The sequence below is a fragment of the Bactrocera dorsalis genome, chromosome 5 (assembly GCF_023373825.1).
Source record: "Bactrocera dorsalis isolate Fly_Bdor chromosome 5, ASM2337382v1, whole genome shotgun sequence".
Classification (NCBI taxonomy): Eukaryota; Metazoa; Arthropoda; class Insecta; order Diptera; family Tephritidae; genus Bactrocera; species Bactrocera dorsalis.
Genome location: NC_064307.1, coordinates 48592595 through 48619081, shown reverse-complemented (window position 1 = coordinate 48619081; position 26487 = coordinate 48592595). Strand labels below are relative to the sequence as shown.

At 32.1% G+C, this 26487-nt stretch overlaps 1 protein-coding gene across 3 annotated transcripts in view; it reads right to left on the bottom strand.

The window, feature by feature from the left end:
- Positions 1-26487, bottom strand: part of LOC105223778 (facilitated trehalose transporter Tret1-2 homolog) — a 69312-nt gene that overhangs the window by 7657 nt on the left and 35168 nt on the right. The window contains exons 1-3 of one of the 3 annotated variants that reach the window (XM_049458433.1): positions 26142-26296; positions 25910-25944; positions 11547-11625 (exon numbers count right to left, since the gene is read on the bottom strand). Coding sequence is in view for 1 of the 3 variants with exons in the window: in XM_011201613.4 (XP_011199915.2) it covers positions 6339-6449 (111 nt within the window). In the remaining 2 variants the exon portion in view is untranslated. Of the gene's footprint in view, positions 1-6338; positions 7773-11546; positions 11626-25909; positions 25945-26141; positions 26297-26487 lie in introns of those variants that run through there. The other 2 variants (XM_049458432.1, XM_011201613.4) reach the window with 2 other exon arrangements.

Genomic DNA, 26487 nt, shown 5'->3' with positions numbered 1-26487 from the left:
TAGTAGAACATAATTTTCTAGAAATAATAGTCATATTTTGAAAAATATCTAAAGCACTCCATCTATAAGGATTTCTCTTGCTTTCCCCATGCACACGTCGCACCCTAATATACAACTTTCAGTGGCATTAAAACACTTGAGGAAGTGAATGCCGGCAGCTATTGTGTAAGCATATTTACCGCACCGAAATTTGTATGCCGAACAGGTATTGCGACAATACACATACACACATTTGTGTAGTTGCCATATTTACTGATTCACCTCCGAACTTATTGATATTTGCGCTAATTGTTTGCACATTCCGTTTAATGACCGCCCTCGCTGCTGATAAAACACCAAGAAATGCAAGCGATTCATGTCGATTATTTCTTGTTTTTGGCTTTACATTAACTCCATACAAATTTGCATAACTTCGTAAAGAATGTGGGTCTTGCGGTAAAAGGCGAAGAAAGACGAAGAAATTAAAGCAAACGCTTGGCTTCCAAATTTCAAATATTTGTGCGTCAATATTAAAAATTTTACGCGCAATAATGCTGACTCTTTGTTCCTTTCTTGTTCTTGTTTTTTTTCTTTTGTTTTTGGTTAAAGAGCTTAACGAAACGCAGAGTTCATTTCAAAGTCAAGCGGTAAAAAAGAATGTGAATGTGTGTGGGTGAATGGCTCGCCGCAGTTGATGATGCACGACGTCGCTGTAGCCTTCGTTGTCACCTGCGTCGCCGTCAGGTCGCACACGCATACCGTAATTGGTATAAAGAGCCACCCACAAACGCAGTGGTCTGACCAAAGGAGCGCTGCGGCAGCTATTATTATCGATGATTACATGCAGGGGTCACCGAAATAGACATGTGCACTCCAATAATATCGCTGGTGGCTCCTGGCAAATATGAAATCGCCATAATTTAACTGGATAATATTTACCGTTATTATTACAATTCCGCCGTTTGTGTATGCGACTGCTAATTTTGGCGCAAACTTTATCAATTTATTAGCAATGAGTCATCCAAACTTCTTATCCGTTTTTCGCTGTAGACTCTATAGGAGTAAATACATATATAAATACTACATATGTATGTATAAAATGTATCTACATATTTATGTTTACATATGTACATATTTATGTCTGAATTTTCGAACTATTTACAATGTCGTGAGATAAGAAAACAATTATAGATTCGCAGTAAGAGCTTTGTTAACAGGTAACGAGACTTCGATCATACAATTCACACCCTTTTGTTAAAAATAAAGCTAATACTTTTTATGAGTGGGTTATAACGGGTTCGCCAGTAGGCACTCAACAAATTCGTAATGGATACTCGAATAACTGTTATAGCTGTCAATATATGCCAGAAGTAGTAAGTACTTAAGGCAATAATTACAAAAATGAGATGATGACAGGGAGATCACGTAATGTTTCTGGTACTCGTGAGACGGCAAAATACACCGGTTCGTGGCGTCTTGAATTGAATTAGATTTTTTTACAATCACTATGGAAGTTTGACAGATCGTATCACCGATTTTTTTCTATTATTCTCGGATTTAACGTCTACTACTTCATAGGAAAATTCAAATTTTGTTTTGAGAATTTTTGTTAAATTATGCTGACTTTACATAAATCAAGAACAATTTCAACATTGACTCAAGAACTTCAGACTAATTCAGACTTGTAGCAAATCGGACTTTGAGAATTCCTATCACATTGGGATCTATAATAACCACCCTATATCTGAACTGTTCCTTAATCGGATGCTTGTTGTTATAACGTGATTTTCCATTACTTATCACAAAGGTGATACTCTCAATTCGAACAATGTGTAATACAAAGCAAATACTAAAGAAAAAAGGTGTTACTCAATGTGAACTTCCGAAGATACAACGGTGTTACAAATAATTTGCAGGAAAGAAGCTTTATGTTGCGAGTTTTCAAGGGTGTCAATTTTACTATATTAGTGTAAGGTCAAAAGTAGCAGTTTCGAACGATTTTCTCAAAGAATGTACACTTTCCGTTTACCATATCAGTTTTTTTTACTTCGCATGCTAGAATAAGATTAATCGAACTAAAATTGGGAGAGTTAATGAGCTCAGTTGATAATATACTCAAATAAGTCTGTCAAAGAAACGTTCCAACTGATTAAAGTCATAATGGATTTACCAAAATAACATTTTCAACCTAGCCTAAATTTCTTAAAACTGTCTTAACCGATTTTCGGCTGTTTACATACAAATTTTTTGGACCAATTTCCAAAAGTGGAACAAACACTATTGGGCAAAGACGACGAGAGGCACATGTTGAAACGAAAGCCATGTGAGCCAAAGTAAATAAAGACGAAGTAAATAACGCCAAGTGGTGCAAAGGCGTTTGAATGAAAATCATTGTTTATTTTGTTCGAATTTGTTTATCAATTTCACTTAAATTTACGCACGAAAAAAAATTTAAACGTGAGTATGAGTGATGGTATGAAAACAGATAATAAATTTAAGTATAAATAAGCAGAAAATATAAATAAATAGTGAATTGAAATCAAGCAGTGACCTTTTTAACCTTGCAACATCGATGAGGCATAATTACTGAGCAATAAAAGCTACAGTAGGCGCACGCTAATTAGTGTAAGATATAGTAATCAATGTTGACAAATGTAAGTAATTACTGCATAATATATGTATGTAGATTAAGAGAGAGTATATTCATACATTTAGAGGTCCAGTATCCCATATGTATAAGGATATTTGAGCTGTCGACATATGTAAGTATGGTTAACAGAGATGTTGCCGTACAGTATGTACGAGTATGTTTGTTGACATACAATTGTTGCATGCTTAAGTAATCGCGTTTGAAATGACGCAAGTGACAACTTGGACGGTAATCTTTCTCTATTTGCAAAAGCTCGAATTTCATGCCAACCATTTGCATTATTTGGAGTCTATTTTAGGTTTCCGTTTTCTATACATTTGTCACATTATTTGTGATGATGATTAATATCATCTGTGGTTTTGTAGCAATAATATATGTTTAGAATGTTGTTGTTGGAAAAATGAATTGATGGAATATACATACATAAATTGCAGTGTGCTTCAAGTTGATGGGGCTCTAACGTCTTTAGAGAGGTGGGAAATTGGGACGTCGTGGTCCACCTATCCTTTAAAAACGGATCATTTGCTTTGTTTAACGACGTTAGTTTCGAGAAACATGTTCATCTTTTTATGAAGTTTCAAGAAGTGTTTATAACGGGAATGTTTATTCAAAAGCCTTCTAAAGTCAAGTAATTAGCGTCAAATTATGGATATATTTTGTTTAACTAGTAGTAATCGAATATTTTAAGTGAATATATTAGGAAGATTATTTTATTGGTTTATACGATTATAAGTGATTTATACAAGTTGTTTGTTCGATTCACTACTACACAATGTTTCGCGAGGCAAATTTAGCCATATCAAGATTATTAGAATGAGAAGTAATTAGATAGTAAAGGATTTTTATCACCGGAATATACTAGCTGGCAGAGAATGCGACCAGGTTTTTTTACGTTAATTTTATATTGAGGTTAGGTCACACGTGAATCAATAATAATCACCTGGCACATCTAATTGTGCCATTTAATTATTTTAATAGAAAAGTTAAAAGTATATTTACATTTATGTGTATTTTGATTTTAATGAAATTTTTAATTCAATTCCCAAATTTTCCACCAATTTGGAAAATGTAACTTCCGGTTTTTTAAAAACACGTACAACATCATACCAAAATTAAATTCGGAAAGCAAAAACAGTCTTATTGAAAGTACATACATATGTATACGCAATTACCTTTTGCTAAAATTTCCAAATTGCATACAAATTGAGGATAATTACACATCAATACTAATCAGTGGCCATTGAAAGGAATTATCAATAAAAGCGATGTTGACGAATTTGGGGAAAAAGTAAAGTCATTAATGTTTGTAACCAGCTTTTGGGACATGCTTTAGAATTTCAATTTCGCGTAAATTACATAAATTATTGCTTTTTAAATAGAATGTTAGTTAAATTGCCAAAAAATAAAAAATTATGAAATGACAAATTTCATACTAATAGTCAAATAAAAACATATTAAAGTGTAATTAAAGACTAAACAACAATGTAGATAGAGTTCAAGGTGACTTTAATTATTTTTTTATTGAAAGCTGGTGAACTTTGACAACTTATAGATAGATTTAGAACTACTTTCTACTATTTCCTGTTACCAAACTTGAGAGATTAAGAGATTATTTCATACATACATATATACATATGTATATGTTCATACATACAAACATATGTGCATATGTTAACTTGCCTCGTCATATATTCTAATACTAAATTGTGAAGAGATATCAACCCGCGCAAAACTTTGAAATTAAAAACAGTATCCTGATCCAATAAGTCGATCAGATTTAAACCGAAAAAGTTCTCAAATAAAAGCCAGCAACTCGAGTTTAATCTCTGACATAAAAAGTGGTATTTTCATTGGCGGTTAAGTTCATTAGAATGTACATATGTGTGAATATTAAATATTATGCAATTATGAAATTATTATAAATTCATCGAATTCAATACGAAGACCGTGTCATGGAAGAATTGTGCGTTAAAAGCCAAAACTAGTTTAGACAATTGAAGGCAAGTAGCGAGATAACAACTACTAATGCACATCTGTATGTCAACGGCAGACTCTGGCCACAGACACAGCGTCAACAGCGCACAATCACACATATGTATGTATGTATCTCCAACAAGAAAAAAGCATTGCAAAGTCTTATTCGTAAGTGGAAGTGTGAGCCGAACTTTATTTGTGTGCAAACATGACCCATACAAACGCAATCACGCTTGTGTTGGCACAGACACATATTGCGTCTTAAAAAATTTCCATTAGCATTGGTAAGGCTGCAGGCCAAAAAGCAAAGCTGCTGTACAAAAGCAGCAAAAAGTCTAATAAAACAGTGAATATTGAAAAGATAGCGGGCAAATGAACGCGCATCGTGTGGCGACAACAACAAAGTAGGCGGTGTATTGATATGCATACAAAGTGCAAGCTGGAACGCATAAATATACTACATATACATATTTACATATAGTATGTAAGTTTATGTAAATATTGTGTTTAAGCGAGTTTGTCGCTGGCATTGGCGCTATAAGTTTCGCAACTACAAATTTGGTCAACAACAACTACTGATAGTCGGAGTATTATGTATAGCAACCGGTGGTCTGTGGTCTTGCGCCAATTGTGGGCTTGGCGTGGCGCTTGCAATTGCATTTGGCAAGCACTGCACCAGCTGGAGACCAGTTATTAAGCTCACCCGATAACTGCTGTCATAAAAATTTCTATTAATAGCTTATTTAACAGTTATTACAATATAATGTTGGCAGAACTACTTAGCAAATTGATGTAAAACTCGCAATTTTAGAAGGCAGAAGCTGATTTTAAGTCAAAATTAGTATTATGACAATAAAAAGATATGGACTAAAATTTCCTTGAAATGTAAAAATTGTAATGGAGAAATAATTTAGAAGTAAATGTATTTGGTAGCATTTTCAATGCTTGCAGTTTCAAACATAAAAGCAAAAGTAACATTTAAGAGAAGCCATATCAAAATAATTTATTAAAAACAATAATTTCAAATAGGCTTTAGAGCTTTTGTTTGCTACATTAAACTAGTGAAAGCTTTTTAAGGAGTATTCAAAGCTTGAGGCATATCATTTCTAATGCATTTTAAATGTAATATGTATCGAAAAAGTCTCAAGTTAATTTTAGAGCTTTCGCATATTTGAAGTCCAGTAAAAGTTTGATAAAAAGGTCGACACATATAACAAATTCAAAATAAAACATCTAATCTGAACTAGATCAACTTTTCAGATCTTTTATACATCTGAAAAAATGAAAGGAACGATTATGCTAAAGTTTAAACTCCAAGTGAAATGTAAAAATCAAGCTATACAGAGCTTTTGCTTATGTGAAAGCTTCAGTGAAGCTCTGACATATACATACATACAGTCTAAATATATATTTTATATTATGGTCGAACATTTCAATATCTCAAAAAAATGAGCAAGTAAAAAGGTTATGTTCAAAATCGAATGATAAATCAAAGTTCAAAATATGCTTGCAATTCTTGACTCAAAACACAGGGAAAGTTTGATTTGGATATGCTATATAGTATATGCATTTTGTTTCGCTGGTGATTTTTAGAAGCTCTGATTTGTTATAAAACTCATGATTATTGCTCTGGTGCTGGGTTGAGAAGGAATAAATGTGCAAATGTTACTATTCTCATCAGAATTTACGTATCTAGGCTATTGTTGTATTATAATAATTATTCTTCATTGCATACCGCTTTATTCGAGCCATATTTTTCACCGGTGTCAGACGCCTCCAGCAGGTGGGCGCTCTCCTCTTTAACGCCCACTTTGGCAGGCGTATTTTCCATTGAGGTCGTCGACATGTTGCTGGTTATCGTTCCTTTTTCGATTATTTAATATTTTTCTGGTAGTCTTTTCGTGGTTCCACTAATTATTTGCTTATGATTGTAAAATAACAGTAGTAGTCCTGGAAAAATGGTATCCCTTCTGCTGAGTTTCAATTTTGCAAATGTATTTCGTCAGGTGTCTTCAGTTTATTCGCAATTTTCTGACTACAGGACTACGATTATTTCGAGTTGTGGTATGATGAAATGTGTCTTTTCAATTGAATAACGATTGGAACCGAATGGCAAAAAATTTTGCTTTCTCACTTTCACTTGCACTCACGCACTATATTACTAGTATATATTCAGCTTATTTCTTATAAACTTGTCTATTTGTGTATATAATAAATTCCCACGTTTTTACCACGACGAACGCAATGTCCTTCGAATGTTATTGTCAATGTTATTTGTAATGATTAATCATAAAACTACTGCACTTCTGCTGCCGTTACTTGCTGCTGCTCTTCCAACTGTTAAATGCAGATTCACCGTTTTGGACTTTGTGCTCCTGGCGCTCGCTATCTAATGCTCACTACGAGCTTCGTTTTTTCGGTTGCGAAACGCTGGCCGGGTTTCTACGCTAACGTATGACCAGGTTACTTACGACTTCGTGCCGTACTGAGTCCTGACGCTACAATAACACCCACACTTTGGCAATGAACAATATTGACGCATGCTCCGTTATGCCGTGACATTGACGTTGTTGCCTCGGCTTTTATTTATAGTTTATGTTGCTTTTGGTTTTGCTTTTTGTCCTTGATACTGGCGTATTTCACAAAAAAATTATTTTTGACAACAATGCCGGGTTGGGTTTTGTGCGTTTCAGATTTTTTGACTCTTCTCTTCTCAGTTTTGCTTCTGTTTTTCTTACCAAAAACTACGCGCTCCTGTAGATTTTTGACTGATTAGTTTTTTTGATCGTATTTTTGCTGCCACTGCTATTTTAACTATACATACATACATTTATACAATACAACTACATATGTACTAATTCCGTTATACTTATTGCTCGATATTGCCGTTAGTATCCTGATATGCTCTATCACACAGTTTCAATGCACTTCCTGCGTCGCTTTGCTTTCCTTTGCACTTTTATTTCCGTTTTATATGAATGTGTATTTATGTTTAAGTATATACATTTATGCATATATGTATGTATGATTTTACATAAATATGTTTTGCCGAGTACGTATAGTTGAGTATGTTTCGTTATATAAATTTGCTCTTGTTTTTCCACTAATTTCCAGCTAACCGCGTAAATCGAACTTTGTTTCTGTACCGCCTGAATGCTTACAAGTAAATGCTAAAAAATTCGCCTCTCGCACGAAATATAAAAACTCGTATCCACCAAGCATTCTCGTGCCGGTGGCAATTCGCGCCACGGCATTGTAGCGCACGCACGCACACACCTTAAAATGCCGCCTTTTGTGCGTATTGGTGTGAGTGCCGACGCATCTGGTGGCATGGCACACACACATATAACTGTATATATGTACATATGTTAGCTGGTGTATATCGCGTGCGCCTGTTATTTTGCTCACGAGCGCGCTCAGCATCGTCCACGCCCTCTCCCATTCCTTCGTGTATGCATACCATTACTCAAAGCAGTCGCGCCGCACACACCTCCAAAACGGCAGCTGCAAAGCTTTGGCGCTATTTTGTTGTTGGATTTGACAGCTGCTGGCTGGTCTAACAAGTCATTCACCACTCGTGTAGCGTGGCTCGTCGGCTAAGGGGCTGGTGTGGCGACAGCGTGTTGTTGGCATTGTGTGTAGTGTGAGGCTAGGCGCAGCCAAGTGGGAAGAGGGTAGCGGTATGTAGGCTGCCGTGGCGATAAGAGTTCCTGTTTTTTGCTGTTTTTGCATAGTTTCGTTCAATGTGCGATTTTTGCTTTGCTTTAGTTCTTTTATAATTTTTGTTTTGCTTTGAAAGTGGCTTCGTCATGCTCTCAACGCAACTAAGCGCTCGCGGTGCACTCAGCCAAATAGTACGTGCCCCTCTTTCTGTTTGCTTTTGTTGTTTTAAGTTAAATGTTGTTTGTTGTTGTTGCTGTTGCAATAAAATGCATGTAAATACGTCATAGCAGAGATATGGAAATGTTTTGGGTAGGAATAAATCGATTTTTTATACACCTACGTGTATGTAAGAGCACAAGTAATTTTATAGAGCGGAAACGTATCTGAGCGCGATAACAGTAAAAATAAGTTCAAATCAGACAAATCCTTTATAAAAAGCAGAAAATCATGGATTATAAAATTTTGTGGTTAATGGTGAAAGAGATTGTCTTATGCAATACCGGTGAAATAGCATTGATTACATCGTTGCCCGGAGCGCTGACGCATAATTCTAAAAAATTTTCGGAATTGCTTTGTACCTGAATTGGCTTGAAATGTATGTATATTTCATATATGTATGAAAATATGTATGTACATGTATAATATTCAATTCAATGCTAAGTATGTGGGCTTGGCATACCTCATGACAGCCTGCTAATGTCAGAGTGGGAGTTTATAGATGATATTCGTGTTTAATAGTGAATTTTGAGTAAAGAATTATTCTTGGATAAGCCCTCGTATACATAACTATTACAATAGTGAATAATAATAACATTCTAACTATTAGGTCTACAACTGTGCTTCCGCCGTTTTCCATATACATAATTTGTGTCAACATTAACCCAACAAAATATTTGTAGAGATCTGTTTGCATCCCAAACTTATTTTCAACTGAAAATGTCACTTTTTCAGCCGAATTCTCGACATTCGCGGGGAAGGGAATTTTGCTTTTCTTTTTTAATTCCAAGAAAAGTGCGGCTGAGGACCCGTCCATGCTTTACATAGATAATACTATTACTCTACTACTACCATCTATATGATTTCTATTAGGTATTGAAAAAATATAGAATTTTTGTAAGCATCTTGTGTTAGTTTACAAAAAAATAAGGGAAGACACTTTTGAACCGTTTTTATACAATAAAGCCTTAAATTTACAAAAAAAAAACGGCGGAAGCAAAGTTGTAGACCACACACCAAAAACAATTTTTTGTGTAGAGAACTTTATTTTCTAACTATTTACTCAGTCAATCGTACTAACGGGAACTATAGAAACGCGAAAATTAAGCAACAAATGCCTTTCGGGTAATTTAGTAATTATTTCTAAACCCAAACAAGTTTAAAAAATTTACTCAAAAATGTATTATCTCAACATTCGTGGCATTCTTGGTGAAATCAAAGCCGCTGTTGTCTTCATTTATTTAATGAAAGTAAAGAATGAGTTCGAAAAAACATTTTGGGATAAGATTCATCGCTAAGAGAAGAAAATTTCTAGAACATTAAAGTAAATATATAATTAACAGTTTTTCATACATAAGGTCTCTACTTCAAATATATGTACATAAGTATGTACATATCGGTGTTTATATTATGTTCAAAAACATTTTTCCAATTTGCTAATGTTGTGGGAAAGTATTGTGAATTCCTCAAGCTTGTAAATAAACATTAATATTACTAGAATTTCCCATGTCTATATGAACAATAATTACATTTGTTGTTTTTGGCAGCTTTTTGGCGTGCTTTAATGACTAAACGAATTCCATAGTGGTAGCAGTGTTCTTCATTTTTTTTTTGTATTTACAAATTTTTAGCATTCTTTTTACTATTTTTTCAACTTTGATTTTTTTGTTTTTTCCATTTTTATCTCTTTTATTTTTTCCTGCTTATTTCCTAATTATTGAATTCCACTATGTGCTGATAAATATTTTGACTGTGTACTGAAGACTGTAAATATTAGGGAATTAAATAAAGTGATAAGGAATGAAAATTAAATATTTGTCAACCAAATTAAAAGATAATTATAATTTCAAGGGTATGTAAGCCAAAACTAATTTTTAATTTACTGCGAATTACAATATTTTGTGTTATTGTAATAGTATGTATGTAAAGTGTTTATTATTATTATTTTTATACATATACACAATCCTCATTATATTCTATGTAGTAGCTTGACTCTGTTGGATGTCAAGGAGTCTTCAAAGTCAAAATATTTATTTGCATAAGTATATGTACATGTCGCAAGCAATCGCAAATTGCGTTTTAAAAATTGCATAAGCCTAAGCAGGTATGAATACCTGATGATTATAGTGCATTAGGGTGGTTGCTTCTTTTTTAAGAGAAATACTTATTGGCATAAGTAAGTAGATTTTTATAGATGTTTAATTTTTGTAATTTTATAACTTTATTGGAAAAATTTGACAAAAATCTCCTACTTTTATTGGTTCATATAAGTATTTTTCGGATAAGTATATAATATGATTTTGTTTTCGACGTTTTCTTTTAATTTAACTTTTTTCATTTAATGTTATTTTTTTTACTTTTTCTGTTATTTTTTATTTAACTTTATGTAATTTTATTTAATTTCAATCCGCTTTTTTTAAATATATGATTTTTTATTTAACTTTATGTAATTTTATTTAATATAATTTAATTTAAATTAATTAATTTAATTGAAGACATCACTTTACAAATTTTAACACAAAAGAAGTCGCATCTTAATGCATACAATACAAATACACGGCAGTGTCGGCAAAAATGTCAAGTCTTATTAGAATATTAACCTCAAATGGTATATCGAATAACATTGAAATGCACACGAACTAATACTTATTAGATTTTACTTGCTTTATATAGATAAGAGTGAGTAATTTTTATATAATTCGATGCACCGTAGAATAAATAAAGCTTCACTTAAGTATTATATAAAAATAACCTTGAGAATTTAAAATTTCCCTAGTATCACTTTGAGTGATTGGAATAAAGTATTAGCGCTGACAAAATTTGCTGTTAATCTATTTTTGTACTAATTAACCTAGCAGCAATTCGACTACAAACCCAAGTTCAGAAGCCTGAATTCTGAATTGCCGAAAATATCTCAGATATAAATATGTACATATATGCCTATGTACTTAGGATATAGACAAAACATATGTATGTACATATTTTGAACCTATAAGCCAGTCTCTAGAATGTAAGTGTTCTAGTCATTTAATAAGTCCTTTTATTTTTTTCTTTTTTTACTTACCGAATAAAAAATTAAGCCTTTATTGAGGTATATGAAGTTTTTTAAGGACTACAAAAATCCTTTAGTAGTAATTTTGGTGCTACAAAGAGAAAAATATAAAAAAATTATTAGTTTTTATGGAATATTTAGTATATTTATTCAGACATAAACAAAAAAGTTAGCTTGAGTATTTTTAAAAAATTAAACTTATTTATGTTTCGTATAATTTGCAAAAACTTTGAAATTCACGGAAGTAATTTTGCATGTAGTTTGAAAGAAATAGGAAAGAATAGTGAAGCTTTGTTTTAAAAGCCAAAAAGTAATTTGTAATTGTGGCGGGACTGGAAAAGCCAGCAAGGGAACTTTTATACCCATAACATCAGATAAGTGTTAAAATAATTAGAAGTTGGTTTTAAATTATAATTAAAATAAAATCATAATTTTGTACAGAATATGCTACGAAAAGACAATAAAAAAAGGAAGAAAGCTTAGGCCGACATCTTTAGATTTTAAACAGAGCTCCAGTTTGACAAGAAGAAAAGAACTAAATCGATATAATAAATATATCCGGATATAAAGTAACTACAATGTTGTATTTTTAATACAAAGACGGTGTATCATAATTTCATTAAAGGTCATAATCGCTGTAAATTCTGGCATAATCATATTCATTCGCTTTATGCTAGCTGCTTGTTCGATTCGCCTCTTTCTGAGATTGAAGAAATCTTAAAACTTTGGTGGTACATAAATACTTTAAAGGAAGAAGTTATTGTACACATTTAAGATATTTTCATATGAACATTTATGGTATATACATAAGTATGTACGTATGTTTAGGATACACAATTGCCGCTGTGAATGAGAAAATGAATAAAAATAATTTTTAATTTAGCGAAAAACAACTTTTTGTTCTTCGGTTTTTCTCCAACAACTTTTTTATATTGCTTCAAACCGTTATTTTTGTTATTATTTTTATAATTATTCGTTATCTAAATCGAAAATTGTTTTTGTTGTAGATTCCAGTTTGTGTGCTTCGAGTCATAATACTAAATATTGCTTTTAAATGAAACATTTGTGTTTATAATGGGTCTTAATCAGACACATACATACATACATATGTACATACTAATATTTTTGCATAAATATTTGAAGTAGCGAACGACACAATGGAGCTGGAATATTTTGCAATTTTTACCACAATTTTATGCAAATATTTTTTAACTTAGATATGCTTATTCAAATAGAGTACAAAAGTATATATACATACATATATGCACATACATATATAGAGGAATATAGTAATGCTTCTCATTGTGCTCGCACAAAACCATGCGTTTTTTAACTGAACTGCTCTGTTTTGATCAATAAACTGGTTGACAAAAATAAATATCGTGAATATTTTAAAGTGGGCAAACAAACGAGATTTAAATGTCCACATATCCGGAGCTGAGATAAAAGAGGCATACTAAGTTTGCCCTTTATGAGATTGGGAAGTCAACAAGTGTGTAGGCTTACGTATACACAGCGCTGCCAAATCTGCGGATTTTTCCGGGTTTACCGGATTTTGCGAGGTCGTAGAAGATGTGGCAACACTGCAAATACATACATACGTATGGCGTAGTATATGCATATTCATATACATATAAGAAAAAACACATTACAATTCTTTGATCAATTATCAAACCTTTTAAGGATATCCCTTGCCCAAATAAAGGACTTTTGTAGCATGCAGTTCGCAATGAGTAGCTCTTAAAGGCGGCAATGTTTTTTAATCTCATATTAACACACATACATATGTACATACCTATGCATGTCTACAAATAACAGGTTTCTCAAGTACAAAAGAAGGTCGTCCATATCAAAAGCAATTTCGCTAACCAAATTCCAATTTCAAAAAAGCTTCACGTATTTATATGCATACATAAGAACATACTTATTATATATACATACATATGTATGTATGTACATACATACAAACACAAAATAGAAATATGCAAGAATACACCTTTTCGAAAGCATTCAAGGGGCTCGTCTCAACACAAGAACGTATACATACGTGAACATTGACACGCAGCTTTGTATGGTTGTATATGTGCCACCCAGTGAGAAATAGTATAAATTTTGAGATAGGCATTCCTGACGAAAATTAAATATATAGGAGAAAGACTGCAGAAAAATTAACTAAAATACAATAAATTTATTTATTAAATTTTTGTTTATGAAAAAATCGTCGTTTTTACTCAAAATTAAATTAAATGGTATTGGCAGACGACTGACAACTGGTATCACATCACCGGGCCAAAATAGTCAAGTTCGGGATATACATATGTATACTAGTTATTAAAGTCAAAGTAGGGAATAAAACGCAACAAGTCTATCACGCGATACAGTCTGGTTTCTATGTATGTACTTTCTACTTACTTAATTCCCTACAGGGTACGTATATAAATTTGTATATTCGCGAGTACGTTTTTATGACACTGGTCACGTTGCCACAAAATTTCCAAAAGCAAAACTGATTCATGCTCAGAGGATAAAGATACTACATACACATATACATGTATAAACGTGCTATATTTGAGTGTGTATGTATGCATATACCAATTGGCGGCATTGCTGGTTTGAGAACGTGTGCTAAACGCACTAGTCGGCACGCTCAGTTGTAATGTCTTACCGAAAAAGGGAGACGCGAAATGTATTATAAAAAATGCCTATAAATCTATAAATACATACATATGTACATATGTATGTATATAATGCTATTTTTAACCCTTATTCTGTAAAAAAGAACATCCGAAAGTTTTCGCAATTTTCAATTTTATCGTTTCAAAAGGCTTCAATTGTCAAAAAAAAAATTTACGAAATTCTGCAGGGGTAAAAATCTTTTATTAGAACTAAATTTTCGAGCGTGCTGATTAAGTATACATGATTTAAATTGAATTCTTAACTTCGTCTAGTGTTTATTGGCTGGGAAATTATAAAATATTTAGAAATTTACTTAAATGAAAAATCAGATTAAATTGAGAAAATGCCATTTAAAGAAGCTTTGCAGTTTATAATCTTAACTTCAGGAGTTTTTTATATCTTAATAAAAATGATAATATCTCATATTGCTTTGCAAACTTTTCTTACATTATTTTTTAATTCATGTTCAACATACTATGTAAATATCTACATAATTTTCCATATTGCCAGAAAGAAATTACTTCTGAAGGACTTTGGACTGAGGAGTCACTTTGTTTGCGTTTTAAAAAATAATGCTTTTAATGATTTTTGTTTTTGAGACTGACTCAGCGCGAATTTTTTACATTGTACATTGTAACACCGAAAAATTGTTAGTCGTTGAAGATAACAGGTAACAGTAACGAAATAATGCAGGTGGTACATACATACATACATTTGAGCAGATAACATATATGTACATACATATGTGCATATAAACACACAAATGAGTAATTTAGCAATGTAGGAAATCATTAAAAAAATATTCCAAACATTTTTGCAAGCCTCACATTCTTATGCCTCGAATTGCAAAAGCGTTGTTGGGTCTACATACGTGCAATTGCAATAAAAAATACCACCTTGCGTCAAAACAGTGTCGCTTTGACGTCATCTTCGTTGTTGCCAACGATGTGCCAAGCCCCAAAACTAACGCCAATCAGAAGTGAGCAGAATCTGCTGCCTTTACTTCTTGCCCATTTTATTTCAGTTATTGTTGTTAGTTTTTGCTGCTGTCTGTCTCAACTCACAACGCTGTGTTGTAAATCGTAGGCGCACACCCCTCGAGCTATAGCTCGTCAACAGTCGAAAACCCGCTACTCATCAGTGTTGAGTGTATATAACATAGTACTTACTATGTATATACATATATACATACCTTTATAGGTTTGTATGTATATAGGAAAATATGTAAGTTTTGGGCTGTTTATTGATTGCTGTTTTCAGTTGCCGCATACGTGCATACTTACATTCATATATTTCGTTCAATGTCTCTTGGCCCACTTTGGTGAGGTTAAGATTGTTCGCTCTGTTTTGTTGCATTTAAGTATGGATATGCTATATATACATACATACTTACATACATATGCATGTATATTTTGACTCACAAAATTTTTGTTATGTCAGACATTTTGAAATTCTATGCGAGAATTGCGAGTGTTGTTGGCCACTAATTTCAATATATGTATCTATGTATGTGCATAAAATTTCGTTGATGTGGGAGTTAGGATGGTTGTTGTTGTTATTACTTTGGTAGAAATATTCTGAACAAACACAAACTTTCACAAAAATATATGTAGGTATGTATAACAAGCTCACATTTTGTTGGTTTGGCGCGCTCTCCAACTGTGCAAATATGCAGCCACCCTGAGCTCAGTGAAAGCAGCAAAGAAAAAGATGAGAAATTGAGAAAAAACTGTATTAAATGAAGGCACTCAATGACTTTTGAACGAGAATATCACGCGATGTGCTACATGTGCCTATACAGTTACATATTAAATGCAAGTATGTACATGCAAGCACGTATGTAAGTTGTTTGTAATCAAGCGAGCAGTGCGAAAAACGTGGCGTTTGTTTTTATTGTGTTTACAAAAAATGCACTTACAAGACACCAGATATACAGACATGCATATATATGTGTATGAATTAAGTCGTAAATTTTGTTAGCCAGGCCTCTTTCGTGGCAGCGCAGTTGGCAGCGTGCGCGAGAGTGGTGAGCGCAGTCACATTTCTATTAGGTGATAAGAGAAATGCCAAACATCTCACAGTTCGCATTAATTAGTTACGTGGGCATTCAGCGATAACAAATTGGCTGATTAAACTTGGCGAAATATAGTCGCTTCTGTGTACTTTAACGATTAGCAGTGAATTGTGAGAAAATCGACACATATGCTCTGGAAATATACTTCGATAAATAATTATAAATAATGATATGAAAATCATGTGACTCCTATTCGTGGTGATGCCGATTGCTGCACAAATTACAGCATCCTCCGAATAACTGCACTTTGCTTGATTTTTAACCTAATCAATTTAAAAAACTTATATGTGCACTTTAAGTGTTTATTTAGTTTTTAGTAATTACATTAGGTATATTTCTTTTCCAATAACATACATTAACCGAGTCCAGTTAAGCGGAAAATTTTACACGTGTTTTGTATGCAATATATTGTTGACCGATCAGGTGATTCAAATAAACAGGAAAATAAGTTAAATGGGGTTGAATTAAGCGGGCAATACTGTATTACAATTTTGAATATACGTAGGCACGTGATCCTCAGTGAGTTATGTTTACAACTTCATTCAAATTATTTAAAGCTCCTTTAGGAGTGGTAGTAAATGTATGCATATTGCTAATGAAGTCTCAGGGAAAAATCTCGTGTAAATATATTGTCTACAATATCGAATTATTGACTAGTAAGTAATTAGATTTTTAAAATACAAGGCAGTAAAGAAGTGAGTTTTAGCCACACACAATACATGTTCTGAAAATTAAAACTATATTAATAACAATAATTATTAGAAATTATGGAAAAAATATTACTCATACGACATGTTGTTCAATGTTCAGTTTGTCTAACTTTTTACGAAAATGAAAGTAATTCGAAATTATAAAAGATGTTATCCTATGTCAAAACCAGTAAGTAAGAGTTAATTTCGGGTATAACCGAACATCTTGAAACTTGCAAGAATTAAAAACCAGGTACATACATACATTGACGAATATTTAAAAAGTCAAATATTGGTACTGGGGTCAGCATATTCGGTACCTAGGGACTTGAAGAAGGTTGATTCGATTTACGCAATTTTTAGCCATAAAGTGGCACATCTCAAATGCATTATGCGATACCTGTGCCAAATTTGAGTCGTATAGCTGAATTTAGTGCTTAATTATGGTACTTTATACGTTTTCGAATAATGGCGTTGCGCGTGGTGTGGTGCGCGCCTATCTTTGAACTCGATTTTTTTTTTGGCAAGGAAGACGCATACCGAGTCTTATAAAGAAAGGACGGACGAACAGATAGACAGTCACTTGGACTTAAACTTTTCACTTTTCTTTCATTTACATATATGTATACATATAACCCTATATCTATCTCGATTAGTTTTGGGTGAACCATACAACCTTTAGGTTATACTCTGTAGCAACATGTTGAAAAATATTAACAAATTATTTGTAATATAAACAGTTTGGATGATTATTTTTATACAAACTACAAATAATATAATAAATATGTCTCAATACATATAAATTTGTACTGTAATCACTTTGAAACAGTTTTTACCTTTTATTTCTTGTTGAAAGTTATTTAAAGTACAAAGTGGTAATTTGGATTGACATAGATGAATATATTAAGTTATAAAATTTAGTAATTTACTAAAATCAACACAGTAAACTGGTTAAGTAAAAATAATATGCAAAATTAAAATGCTAATGAGTTAGGTCTTGATCTGCGTTATAAACGCTTGACCTTCAAAATTAAACGATTTTAGAACTTTAAATTTTTTAAATAAACGTTTGGCTTTTTTTGTTATTTTTTTCGCATAAGAATTTGGTATTCGCGTGTGCAACAAAGAATAATATTAAAAAAGTAGATATGTATAAAAGAAAGAAAAAAATATGTACATACTTATATTAAGTTCTTTGAGCTTTTTGACTAAATTAAATTTTCTGATATAGAAATTGATGAAATACGTAAGTACTTAAAAAATAGTTATAACGAATTGAACTCCATAATTTAAAATTTTGTTTAGAAAAATGATTCCTTCCTTAGTTATTTGTATAACAATGTATATACATATGTGGATATGCATATTTTGAAAAAAATTTGCCAGTAAACTTAAGTCAAGTTTACACTGTCAAATATGCATTTATGTATATTCTTCATTTCACTGACCGTCAAAACGCATTCCATAATATTATACCCCTCTTGCTAATTAATAAGCAAGTACGAAATGTTGAAATTGTAGTCTGTAAGAGAGCTTAAGCGTGAGAGCACTTGCATAATAGAGTAAAAATTACCTTCACCTTCATGATTTTCAAAAACGGCATAATGTTAATTAAGACAAATTTTCAAATATTTGCTTGTGTAACTAATCTATGTATAATAATATAAAATAAGAAAAACTCAAATATCTACACTATCCGAAAATGGTTACATTTAAACTTTATGTAATATTTTTATAAAAAAATTTTGTAAAAAAAAAGATTTTTATTATTTTTCTGAACGGAACGGTGTCTTTCAAAGCTGTTATAATAATTAAAAATTTAGCCATTTTAATTCTTTATGATCATATAAAAATTAAATACATTTCTAAAGCGCCTAATTGTAGACTACGTTATTTCAGCATAAATTGTTGCATACATTTAGGCATATTTCACAATAAAGCTCTTGTAAACGATGTTTATTAAAATGCATCCAAAAAAATATAGCTAGCAATTAATGTATGCTATATAATGTTAAAATTTCTATTCCGAATATATGTGTATTTAATTTAATAAAATATTGCCTCCTATTAAATAAAAAGTAAACGATAATATGCACTCATAAACAGGTAAATAAGAAATATAAAATATAAATGGATATATGCATACATTAAACCACATACATAAGTATACGTAGATACATAGTTTATATACATATGTACGTACAATCTAAAAATATAAGAAATTCATTTATTTTCTATAAGAACTATAATTGTACGCATAGTTTTGCGGCTCAGTGTGCATAACAGCACAATTTCAATGTCAACAAGTAAGTAGGGGCAAGTATCTAGATGTAGATGTTTGTTTGCATGACTGTTTGTACAATTGTTTCACACATACATATGTATGTGCTTATTATGCGAGATAATGTTGTTAACAGTAATATGATTGTATTATGCACTCTCAAAGCCAACAACAAAAAGTTATTAATAATTTTTGTACTGCTTACTCAAAGCTCACTACTTGAAAAAAAACACCGAAAGCTTTTATTTTGTGCGAGCTTTTAATCACTTACAGAGTTAGTGACTTTCAAACTGTTTGAAGCTTAAATAAGTATAAATACAGTGCTTTCAAAAGATGTGTGCAAAGTAATAAATGCTTTGAAAGGAGTTGGTGACAAAAAAGCTTTTTTTATTTGTTTATGTTGTTATATTTTTTTTGTAAGTATGTATGTTCGTGTTGTTATTAAAATGTAATGTGGTTTTTTTCTAATAATTTTCTCAGACGATTATCAAATTAGAATTATTAATCATGTTAGCAAATATTTAGTATTCTAATAATATACACAATGATATTAAAGTGCCTCCATGTAAATAAATATGTTACTAACACATATCCACACACATATGTAGACACAGAGCGAAGTATGTGCTGAGTAAATTTTCTTTTATTATTTTAATGGTCCTAAATGAAATTGTCTAAATATTTGCATACCACTTTCCTACATTTTTTACTTATGTTTCTTTTCGCACACAACAACAAAATAATTGACATATGTAAATCCACGCTTTCAATAAATCTCAAGTGGCGCGCACAATTGTCCAATTTAGCACATGATTATTATTAATATGGTACTTTTCATCAAAGCTGCTCACTGTCACGTAAAATCCACGGTGTGTAGCTTTTGTTAACTCTCTCAAATTACACTTATTTGTGTACGCTTTGGAAGAATTTATAGAAATATGGAGCATTTCACAGCAGCGACCGGAAATGGGCAATTTTCCGCACACTTCACAGCGGTCACTGACAGACAGTAGTCTCGTAAATGAACTCGTAAATATGTTTAAGAATTTAACCGGCATTTATGAGTGCAAATTTGTAGACACGAGAGTTCATGAGATAACTTCATTTACACGTACATACATAATAATAGAAAAGTATGAGCTAATACTTATTTAATCCATATTGAAGGAATCACGTCAAATAAGAAGAAAGAAAGCTCTTTAAAACAAAAATATCTATTAAGAGATTAGGTCAATCTAGGGTTGACAAAAAATTGATTTTTTTTCAGTCAAAAATTGAACCCGGTTTGGCTACATAGCTACGAACTTTACTTGCAAGTCTTATGTAGATTAAGTTCTCTTTTTTTATTTTGTTGCCTAAGAAAACCGTTGTCCAAAGCAGCCCTTTTGGAAAAGGTGATTTCGAAGATTGCCTCACTAGCAGATATTTTATATCAAAATGCTAATATAACAGTTTCTTATACACTCAAAATCATTTTCACTAAGCCCGAAAGAAGGAATTTCCATCAACTTCTCCATATTCTCTGAATAAACTGTTGAAATAAGGCATTTTTACGGGTTTTAAACTGACCTAATCCACGATGTGTTATGCTAACAGGTTTGCGAATTATTTATATGATCTCGAGAATGAAGTCTCGAAAAACCAAACACTTTCCGTTGTAAATGCCGGAGTTTTTGCGGAAAGTTTAAGCTAAGTTATATAAGATCTAACACATAGTATAAAACATAAAAAGTATTCAGCTATAATGTGTAAACCTAAAACATTAATGTTGAAAGGAATTTTAGACTACATCGTAGTTATTACTTTCTTAAGTTTTAATCTTTTCCAGGAAGATTGATTACTTTCCTTTTTTCGAATGATTTATCACTTCCCTCGCATTTCAAAAAGAAAAACGAAGCAAGCAAGTATTTACAATCGAAAAACGTTTAGCGATTAATATTTTGCAGCCGAAAGAACCATCCAAATATGGTAAACAACCGATAACCGATAAAGCACGTAGATGCTATTACGTCAATACCGTTATAAAAGACCAATGAGTGCTACAATATCAAGCAATTTATTGAGTAATAGTGGTTTTACGACCTGTACTACCTTTTCTACATATCGCTTAACCCCAAGCAAATTTACTGATTAATGGCACCACTCCAAATCTGATTAAATTTGCAGGAATTCTGTTTGTCCATTTCTTGCGCGTTTTGGCAATGTCACGATGTATTTTCCATAACGCGATAAGAATACTTGATTAGGTCAATGAATAAAATGTAATACCACTTTTGCTCCACCTCCTACAATCTACTACTACAACACCTGTATCGGACAAACTCATAAATCCTTTAAATTGTTTTTAATGTCGTCTTCGGTTTTATAATTTGAAAGACCTCACGTAAAATTGAATTTTAATTATCGTACTCTAAGTTGCAAATTATCATTGTTTACATACTAGGTTTGATCTAAACAGTAATGCAGATATGGAATGCAATAAAAGCCCTGACGGTAAGCAAGGTCGGTCCGTCTGGTCGCCTAGCAGGAAACGATAAGAATAGTGAAGCACGACGAGCTTATTATTCGGACTTACAGAAGCGCCTAAATATTATGCGCCCTCAGTGGCATTTATTTAATTATATATCCTTGATCTCTAAATAAGCGGAATCACTACTGGTTTCTGACTCAGGAGAGACAGAGTTGAGCATTCAAAGTGAGGGCGATAGTCAGTTCCCACAACAGTCGGGTCTACGTAAATGAAGAGGTCCCAACTCGGCAGAATTCTACCGCTGCAACAACAACAACAAGACGATAGTTAGAAATTGCATGAACTATCACTCTCATAGATTATTGTAGAGTTAAGCTTCAATAAATGATGTTAGGTAACATTGCTGTCTAAAAGAACAACAAAAATTATTCCTTAGTTTATCAAATTTATCACAGGATTTGTTCTTTGTATTTGAGGGAAGAAGTTTGTATGGAGTAATGTATTCCAAAATTGAAAAAAAATCCAATTGAGTTATTTTCAAAACTCTTCAAGGACGAAAGCTTTGGATTTTAATGTAAGTATTCAGGAAAAAACTCTCAGGCCATCGAGAGTGAGATGTAGTATAATTTTATGAAACTTGTTCTTTTTTATAGAATTTCACATGTTTAAAAATAACTCCCTCAATATCGATGCCTTTCTCTTAAACTTATGTAATAGCTTTTCACATTGAGCATTCACTGCAACTCACCCTCCACTCTGCTTACAATCATATATACAATTAGTATCTCACGAAAAGTAATTGTAGCCGCAATTTCCCTACAGGGTCGCGCTTGCTTTTGTTTTGATGATTTTATTATTATTTTATTATAACTGGGAAAATTTTAGAACCAAATCATTACGAATTATGAACGCACTTATTTATTTGCTTTGAGCATCCGTTTCATGCGTGAAAGTCGACGTCTGAGTAACAAGGTTCAGAGCACTCTAATCATAATTGAATTTATTAGTAAAGTATTGAATTAATAATTGGCGTATGTTATCAGTGCCGCTAGGAGCAAATATACTAAAACTTTATAAATTTAATGTTTTTACTTAAGTAAACATATGTATTCACTTGCAGACATGTTTCCATGTACGTAAGTATGTATGTATATATTTATATCAGACTTGATGATCGGAAATTTTTTCAAAGGTTGTTAGTGAAATTTCAAGTACAAGACTACAAGGGCGATAAGCGATAATCTAGTTGCTAATTGATAGAAATTAATTGTGGAAAAATTTTTGTTTTAAAACAAGATAAAAGAAATTATTTTGCATATAAATTAATGTTCTTTAATTTACTTGCATACAAGTGATAAGATGTTAAAAAGCTGGCTGGAGGATCCACTTAGGACTAAGATAAGCCAATTTTAAGGCACTCAGCAATACAGGCTACATTGGAAGTAGGTGCTACTTAATTACTTCAATTATAAGTATATTGATAACTTAATGACAAGAATAACTGGAGTTGGTCACACTTAATACTCTTGTCAGAAAACTATAATTGATGGCTTTTAGACCTTCAAACTTTACAACAATTTCTAGACAGGCCCTCAGACGCTCAGCAGTCAGATAGGCGGCTCAAAACAAATAAGTGACTTCGCAAAAATCGAAATCGTGCGCATTCATCATTTTGCTGGAAATTAATTCACGACCAGTTAATGCCAAGTAAATTGGGTTAATGCGTCCAAAGTTGTAGGAATCAGCGGAAATTCGCTAAATGCTCATTGACTTTGCTCGGGTGCGCTTTTAAAAGCTCAACAAGCGGTTTAGTGGGCGTGCAAAGTGTTTGTATGTATATATGTACATGTATTGTGTATGTTACTTATTTAATTCATACAATATTTATTGTTAGTTGTTGTAGCGTTTTAATGTCATTCTGCTTCATTTAGCACTTTCCATTTCGCTTTTGCTTATCAACTTGCCAGCTACTAGCGCTCGCATGCTTAGTTAAGCATACTTCTGACAAGTACATATTTATTTATACATATACATACATTTTTATATATGAAGGTTATTTAGTTTTTGCACTTATGTATATAAATGTTCATATATTTTTTGCAAGCGTGCCAGCAGAATTAGGGAACTCTGCCGATTATAATTATTATCACTGCGTTTGTTGTTTGCTTTATGCGGAGTCTTCTGAGTATAATAACAACAGTCATTTTTTGTTTTGCAGTTTCTCATTTTGTCATTCGACATTTATTGCGCGGAAATAGGTGCAATAATAATTTATTATAGGTACACATGTAAAACATATGTATGTATGTATGTATTTACCACCCATGGTTTATCTTTTGCGATGCAATAATTTGTTGTTGTTGTGTGAGTGACAATTCTATTATTTGTCAGCTTACTTTAGATTAGTGATATATTATATAAGAACGATTGCTGCGAAATGATAGTGCGCTGCAAAAATCATTCAGAGGAGTTTGACCTTGAACTTTGTGCCCAGATTGCTTCATAACAAATACCGGCAAAATTCGGAAAATACTTAAATACTAGATTAGACAAGAATATAAAGTACTGAAAAATATTTGTTAATAGTGTATGTTTGTAACAATAAAAATTCTAATAAAATATTTCATTTTTTATATGAGAAAAAAATTGTTGAAAAAAGCTGTTTTTTACGCGAGGAAACACATGTAACTCCTTTATTGAACAAAGGTCTACGTTGTGTTTGAATGCAATTTTATGAATATAAATGAAGATTTGAGAAAAGTTCTAATCCTTATTTAGTTAATTAGGAAATCAAATTTTCTATTTCTTAATTTATACCCGCAATTAATGTTGCAGAAAGTTTCCATACATATTTATATAAAACTGAAAGTTTTGATTTAATTAGCAGCTTTTTAGCAGCTAATTGGCTCAATTAAGGCGCTGTCTGAAACGTTTAACGAAAGTACTGAAGCTTTCAGCTAACGGGATTATTTAGTCCGTCACTAGCATTTTCAATTGACATACACTAATAGCGGTAATAGTGATTAGAATGTACTTTATTGTTTTTGTGGCTGTAAAAAATATCTTGTGATAATGATGTGATAATCATTGGGCAAATAAAAAAATAATTTATGAGTATACCCTCTGTGGAGGTTCGTTATCAGACCTCCATGTGAGATTATGGGTGAGAGTCTTCCATATTTGTAAGAACTGTGTAGGTGGGTATATACATAGGTATATAGAACATTTGATTAAATGATCGCACCGAATTTTCTAGTCATTTTCGTTTGACATATTGACTTTGCAAAATTTTTGTACATATCAGTAAACATTCCAAATACTAATAAATATGCTGAACCAGTACTTGCTCAGGTTCGTATATGTATACATACTCACATACATAGAATGAATGAATACGTGTATGTATGTATATAAAGAACTATATATTTTAATTGATTTATTTTTGATATTAGCTCTTCATTAGTATTTAGCGGCTGACAAAATAAAATATGTACATACATACATATGTGTTAGTGTTTATAATATCAATGAGACGATCATTGAAATTATATGAGGCCATTTTTAAAGGCCATCAGTTTTAAAGCAATTTCGAAGGGTGTGTCTTGCCCATTCTGTGACATAGAGCAGTTGACATATAGTAGATACATATAGTAAGCTAGGCCGGATTTTCCAAAATATTTATTTTTTTTTTGAAAACTCTTTTTAATGAACAGTCTTCGTTCGATATTTTCTCTTAGTCCGCATATTTTTTGAATTAAGCAGAAATACCTATATAGCCAAACTTTAGCGGTATAGCTAAACCGTAGCAAAGGTGATTGTCCTTCGAACCTCCAATAGGTTATATTCGGGCTCTGGACCACTAAACTCATTCCTGTTTATCGCTATGGATTTGTCTATCGAAACAGATTTTCACCCACACTAACATATTTTAGAAACATTATGCGCCTCAAGCAAATCGGGGCTCTGCAAACTTACACTCATTAGAGGAAAGAATCTGTAGAGAGTACCTTCAAATTTATCGTCTGAATGAAACTGTCACTGTTTTTTAGTTCTAGACACACGTGAAAGCTTGTAAAATTCCACAAGGCTGAGTAGTGTTTCAGTGTTTTAATTATTTCGTTCTATTTTTTGACACACTTAATTATGGCGTAGCATTTGTAATATGAGTATTAAAAAAACTCTCACCTCAAAAGCTTCCTGAGTTGGTTGACTTTTTGCACCTGTAATGAAGTAAAAACAAATTTAGTTTCAAAACTTCCAAAATATTTTTTATAAATTAAAAGAGAGCAATTCATAATTAAATATAATTTTTTTTAGAATAATTTTTTATCACTCCATTTTAAAAGCTCTACATTTTGCAGTTATCATGCTTCACTGCATTCAAATTAGGGCTTATTGAAAACCCTGATTTTATTACCTGCTGTTTTGTAACACACTTTTAATGTAAATATTATTATATTAACTTATTTGTTAAACACAATTAATTTTGAAGTAGCTTTCAAAGCTGAGAGTTCGTACGCGCAAATACGAGTAGTTCCGTTAGCGCGTGAGATGTTTTGTGGAATGACGACGATTGCGCAAAATTCCTGCTTAATAAACCAATTTATCAATAAAATAACATTATACGTATATTTTTTTGTGTTTTGTTGTTGATATTTCCCGACTGAGGGGCATACACGTGTAAATATGTATGTGTACATTGTTTTAATGAATACAAAAAATTTAATCTCTTTTCAAAATTAATCTTATCGCTGAGACTGAAG